At 42.0% G+C, this 6,434-nt stretch overlaps 1 protein-coding gene across 1 annotated transcript; it reads right to left on the minus strand.

The window, feature by feature from the left end:
• Nucleotides 1-1,388: 1,388 nt before the first annotated feature.
• LOC119319292 (F-box/LRR-repeat protein 14-like) lies at nt 1,389-4,428 on the minus strand. Its single transcript, XM_037593779.1, has 2 exons — nt 4,315-4,428; nt 1,389-3,176 (listed from the first exon to the last, which is right to left on the minus strand). The coding sequence occupies exon 2, from the start codon at nt 3,161-3,163 to the stop codon at nt 1,703-1,705; it is 1,461 nt and encodes a 486-aa protein (XP_037449676.1). The 5' UTR covers nt 3,164-3,176; nt 4,315-4,428; the 3' UTR covers nt 1,389-1,702.
• Nucleotides 4,429-6,434: the final 2,006 nt, after the last annotated feature.

A 6,434-nucleotide genomic window follows, 5' to 3' on the forward strand; every position in this document is an offset into this window, starting at 1 on the left:
TCGTATTAAAATCGGTGATGGCCAATCTAGGGAGGGGTGCCAAGGGCGAGGCTTGAACACACCACAGAGACCGGTGAGCTTCCCCGAAGCACGTCCAACTCACGATTGAGTAGGTCCATCTCCATGATGTCAGGTCGGGGGGGAAGAGGAACTCCGAGTGGAGGATCCATCATTGCAACCAGCAGGTAGTGAAAATAGTTAGGGGGAGAAAGTGGAGTTGTAGAGGGGGTGAGAGAGGAATTATTGCGAGGACATAATGTCTCCCGCGCTTCTCCATGCATGACGCATGTGCAACTGTATGCCACAATGTGCCCGTGCAGAGATCTTGATCACTGAAATGACCGACCAAACACCCCAGTTTTGCATCTCGCGGAGCTGGTTGCGGTAGATGTGGGCAAACCAAACACACCTAAATTTCTTTTATATTCGGTTTTTTCCGGACAAGCTCCTCAGTCAAGCCAACATAATAGCTAAACACTCTCAGCTAATTACAAACAAAAGCAAACTATGCAAATATCAATGTTTCAAATAGCAGGCTATGCCAAATAGGGGCGGCCCTCCAAATCAGCTATAGCGAGGCTATAGACCGCCATAACCGGCTATTTCGTAAGTTTAGAGGGCTATGCCATATAGCGGCACCTGTTCAAACAACTATAGCCCCGCTATAGCCGGCTATTTAAAATTTTGGTAAATATTCCGTGATCAGGGCCTGCAGCAGGAGCTAATGTTAAAAATAAAAAAATCTCACTTTTTTTAACAAGGGGAAGGCCCATGTTTCATGTTACCTCAAGTAGTATAAAGTACCACACAAAGTACATAGCCAGCTACTGTAATTAGCACATAACAAAATGTTGCTGAGTGATGGATGTCCAGAGCAAAAGACATGATGTGACTACCTGTAATTAGCTCCATCCATTCTGATGAATAAGAAGTATTTCGTTTCGCTAAGACAACAATTTGACCAACGATTACTCTTTTAATATTTGAATTATGTGATAACAAAGTATTTTTAAATACGAATCTAGTGACACAAATTTCATGTCATATAACTTTGTCTTTATAGAGTAATTATTGGTCAAATACATGTCTTAACTAAACAAAAATATGCCTTAGTTTTAGGAATGGAGTATGTTATATGCCTTCAGTAGTCGCTTAAGTTTCAGTCGTTCATGATTGACTAGTGACTTTCAGTATTCTTTTGAGAAGATATGAAAGACATCCTCCAATAGAGTTGATATCAACAAAACAAGCATGCCGCCTTTGTACATGTCCATCGAAACTTGGCCTATTATTACTAAATTGATCCATACCAAAATTGCCACACGAACATATCAGGCAGACATATGTCTTCAAAATCACCTCTGCGATAAAAAAAAGGTTTCGTGACATTTGCTTAAATAACACCAAACGGACATATAGTGCCTCCACAGTAAACAGGGACTCTTGGGGCCTACTTATGCCGGTTTTGAAACGGCTACAGAGAGTAGAAATTAAACAACCAGAATTACGGTTGCAGTTGCTGTCCAGAATTCATCATTAGACTGTCATAAAGAAAAATCATTGCAGTAGAGGTAGAAGGTAACAAAAAGTTCAGAGAAGAGAGTCTGGGTCGGATGATGCACTGCCTTGTCCAATGGTGCACAGTCAAAAACTTAATGACTTCACTAGCAATTTTATACTGAAAATTTTGGCGACCACTTCATCAACACTGGCCCAAAAATCCAAGTTTCTTCTTCAGGGCATCTGAAAACTTGCTGGAGTAGTGAACTGACTTGATTACACCTTGCGCAGCTTGCAGAGAGATCTCACTGCAATACTCAATGACCAAAGACTCTAACTTATGTGCACGTCCCAGTTCAGCCATTCCAACATCAGTAACGTTATGACACGCCCGAAGTATGAGATTACTCAAGCATGGGGTGTGCGCAATGAAGCACATCCCAGCATCAGTTACCGCATGACACAATATAAGCTCGAGTGTTTCCAGATGTGGTGAGGATGAGACGGCCTTCATCCCCTCGTCATCAAAGAAGTTGGCGTTGTTTAGCACGAGAACACGAATTGGGCAGGACTGAATGAGTGTCAGAAAACCCTTCTGTGTGAATCCTATTTCTGATGGCCAGTCACGGGAACACCGTGTAAATCTGAGGTCTACGGTCTGAAGCATAGGACAGTTGAGGGCTATAGCATAAAGGCTGTTATCAATAAATGACGTCCTGGTTTCACAATAGCTGACATCACTAGAGTAGCGCTGCAGGTTGAGCCAAAGTAAGATGCTTTTAAGGTTGCTGCAGCTCCGAGATAATGCAATCATGTCATTGTCATTTAGGACATGAACATACTCAAGGCAAAGCTTCTCCAATGCTTTACACTTCCCTAGAACAACACGAAGTCCTACTTCTGGCCAAGTTTTAATATGCGCCAACCTCAAATCCTTCAAACTCTCACAGCAGAAATCATATATATCCATGTTGTGAGCATCGTATGAGGAGTCATAGACCATATCACCTAAAAGACGATCATCCATTCCTCTTTTCCTCTCAAACTCAAACTTCTGGAGCTTCATCCATCCTGAACCAAACTTTAGGAAGTCATGATGATTGAGTCCTTTGCAATTCTTCACTACAAGATCTTGCAACGATCCATCCCTACCAAGGTATTCGAGCCACTCTACACTGTCGATTTTCTCGCAATCAATAAGGTGGAGGGCAGATAGACTTGTGCAACCAACTGCAACCAAGAAAAGCCCAATTGATATTATTTTTGGTGTGGAGTTCAGCCTGAGAGACACCAATTTCTTGCAGTGCGCTAAACAGCCAAGCCCAGAGTCTTCGATGTGTGAGCAGAAGCTTAAGGTGAGGTCAGTTAGCGAGGAACAGTGAGATGAAATCACAGAAAGGCCTGTGTTGTCCAACTGATTTCCATGTTCAGGTATCCAACCAGAGTAATCGATTTCCAATTTCTGCAAATTTGTGAACCTGGCGCACAGTGATGTCAGTGCTTCTGTAGCAGTGCAAAGACCAGAACCAACACGGATAGAACCCCTTTGATTCCCCTCTATCTTGTAGAGCTGCTTTGACACAGGGGAAAGAGAATTCAGATCACTTGTGCTGGTGATCCTCTTGAGAATCTCTGTCACCAGAGCCTCCGGTAGGTCCTCCATTGAACAAATTCAGCTGTAGAAATCAGCTAATATATATCAAGGTTCAGAAAACAAGCGAAGAGCTGGACTCAAACATATGATATTAAAACCATTAAGCTACGCGTGAAGGGCGGCCAACCAGCTATGCCATGTGGCGCAAACTGGTTGGCCGCGGTGGGAAATCTTTTGCAGAATTTTTTAGATGAAGCTGTGGATTATTCTTAAATGTATTCTTTTTTAGATGGAGATGGGGACCTCTGGTATTTTTTAAATGCAGGTTATGCAAAGTGGCACTCGCTGATAGGCTGGTTTGGTAAATTTTTATTTTTTACTTCTTTTTTAGATGAAGGTGAGAATTTTTTTTAGACGGAGGCGAGGACTCTATGTATTTTTTTAATGAAAACATGCACACAGCTTCCTCTCAAGCGGCGCCACAGGGTGGTGCCCCAAGCACTAGTATCAGAACAATGCATGTCACGACGAAGATCACACTGGCAATAGACACTCATTACGAAGAATATACAGTGCTGATGAAGTTTGAGCATTTTCTGTATCCGTCCAAAACTTATGTGTTCTTCAGTACATAGCACCTTATCTGTCTCTAGACTGTTAAAAAGGAAAAATGACGCTACATGTCACATCATTAAATTAAACTAGCACCATAAGTAGCAGAGAACTAACTAAGATAATACTGCAAAGAAACGAGCTAGGATCGACGCAAGCAATTCCGCAAGAAGACCACGTGCTGAATTTGAACCAACTTGCTTGGAGGCACCTGATTAATAATATGAAAACCAGAGCATGCAAATTATAACTTGTAGCTCTTGCTTGGGCAAGAAAGAAAGTAGGGAAAATCATTTTGCCACAGCCGATGAGTTCACAGGGTGCAATTATTAATAGATAACGCCAATCTAAATATCTAATATATGTTCAACTGGAAATAGTACTATCTGCTGCAACCCTGGTTAGTACTCCTACCTAGTTCCAAAATGCTTACTTTCTATACTACCCAGGAGGATGGTTTGACAACATTAACTAACTTTATTTATGGATGATACTACCAGTCGGGTTTTCCCTGTCAAGAAAGCGAATTGAAAAAAAAGCAGTGTACATGTCGAATCGGGGAACCAACGAACAGGGGAGGGATCAGGGGAAGCTGAAAACGGCAGTACCTTGAGCACGACCGGGAGATAGGAACACCGGCGATGGAGAATGGAGGCCGTAGGGGAGGAGAGGAGGGTATCTCCGCCCCTGCTCCACCTCCGTCCGCGGTGGAGGAGAGTGCTTCTCTCCTTTGATTCGGATCGGAGAAGAGTGTAAACCCCCCGCTCGCATCGCATTTCGTCTCTTTTTCAGCGGAGGAAGCGGAGGAAGATGTCGGGCCGGCCTGTTCTGCAGCGAGCCGAGTCGAAAAAGCTTGCCCATACCCCGCAAAAAAAAAAAGCTTGCCCATGGGCCGGTCCGAGAGCCACGACCCATATGACCAGCTCTGGGTGCAACTCATTTACAAGTACGAATTCCCTCAAAAACAATTACAAGTATGAATTGTTTTTCCTTTTTTATAAATCTCAAAAATACATCTGTCTCACAAATTTTATATAATCGTTTCAAAAAATAATTAAATTTTAAGGCAATGTAAAGTATGTCCATGTCCACGAAAACAATTTTTCATGTACTTATTAAAATATCTAGCAGTCTTTTTAAATGTTCATGTATGTGAAAAGAAATGTTCACATGCATTTTCATAAATGTTCTTGTATGTAAAAATAAATGTTCATGTACATCAATAAGAATTACCTCATATTTCAGAAGGATTCTTACATGTGAAGGAAATATTCATTGATACGTCTCCAACGTATCTATAATTTTTTTTCCATGCTATTATATTATCAACCTATGCATTACTATGCTATTTTATATGATTTTTGGGACTAACCTATTAACCTAGAGCCCACTGCCAGTTTTTGTTTTTTTTCCTTGTTTTTAAGTATCGCAGAAAAGGAAAATTAAACGGAGTCCAATTGACCTGAAACTTCACGGAGATCATTTTTGGACCAGAAGAAGCCCACGGAGTACCGGAGGTGGGCCAGAAGAGCCTCGTGGGCCCCTCGTGGCTTCCCTGACCGACTTCTTTCGCCTATATATGTCCATATACCCTAAAACATCGGGGATCACAATAGATCGGGAGTTCCGCCGCCAGAAGCCTCCGTAGCCACCGAAAACCAATCTAGACCCGTTCCGGCACCCTGCCGGAGGGAGGAATCCCTCTCCGGTGGCCACCTTCATCATCTCGGCGCTCTCCATGACGAGGAGGGAGTAGTTCACCCTCGGGGCTGAGGGTATGTACCAGTAGCTATGTGTTTAATCTCTCTCTCTCTCTCTCGTGTTTTTGAGGTGGTACGGTCTTGATGTATCATGAGCTTTGCTATTATAGTTGAATCTTATGATGTTTCTCCCCCTCTACTCTCTTGTGATGAATTGAGTTTTCCCTTTGAAGTTATCTTATCGGATTGAGTCTTTAAGGATTTGAGAACACTTATGTATGTCTTGCATGTGCTTATCTGTGGTGACAATGGGATATCACGTGATCCACTTGATGTATGTTTTGGTGATCAACTTGCGAGTTTCGTGACCTCGTGAACTTATGCATAGGGGTTGGCACACGTTTTCGTCTTGACTCTCCGGTAGAAACTTTGGGGCACTCTTTGAAGTTCTTTGTGTTGGTTGAATAGATGAATCTGAGATTGTGTGATGCATATCGCATAATCATACCCATGGATACTTGAGGTGACATTGGTGAAGGAAATATGCCCTAGAGGCAATAATAATGTTATTATTTTATTTCCTTATATCATGATAAATGTTTATTATTCATGCTAGAATTGTATTATCCGGAAACATAATACTTGTGTGAATACATAGACAAACTAAACGTCACTAGTATGCCTCTACTTAACTAGCTCATTAATCAAAGATGGTTATGTTTCCTAACCATAGACATGTGTTGTCATTTGATTAACAGGATCACATTATTAGGAGAATGATGTGATTGACATGACCCATTCCATTAGCTTAGCACCCGATCGTTTAGTATGTTGCTATTGCTTTCTTCATGACTTATACATGTTCCTATGACTATGAGATTATGCAACTCCCGTTTGCCGGAGGAACACTTTGTGTGCTACCAAACGTCACAGCGTAACTGGGTGATTATAAAGGAGCTCTACAGGTGTCTCCAAAGGTAAATGTTGGGTTGGCGTATTTCGAGATTAGGATTTGTCACTCCGATTGT

The sequence above is a fragment of the Triticum dicoccoides genome, chromosome 6A, assembly GCF_002162155.2.
Source record: "Triticum dicoccoides isolate Atlit2015 ecotype Zavitan chromosome 6A, WEW_v2.0, whole genome shotgun sequence".
NCBI lineage: Eukaryota > Viridiplantae > Streptophyta > Magnoliopsida > Poales > Poaceae > Triticum > Triticum dicoccoides.

Bases quoted from the DNA above. Each gene is read 5' to 3' on its own strand.
- LOC119319292 (XM_037593779.1), bottom strand. From the start codon at position 3,163: ATGGAGGACCTACCGGAGGCTCTGGTGACAGAGATTCTCAAGAGGATC.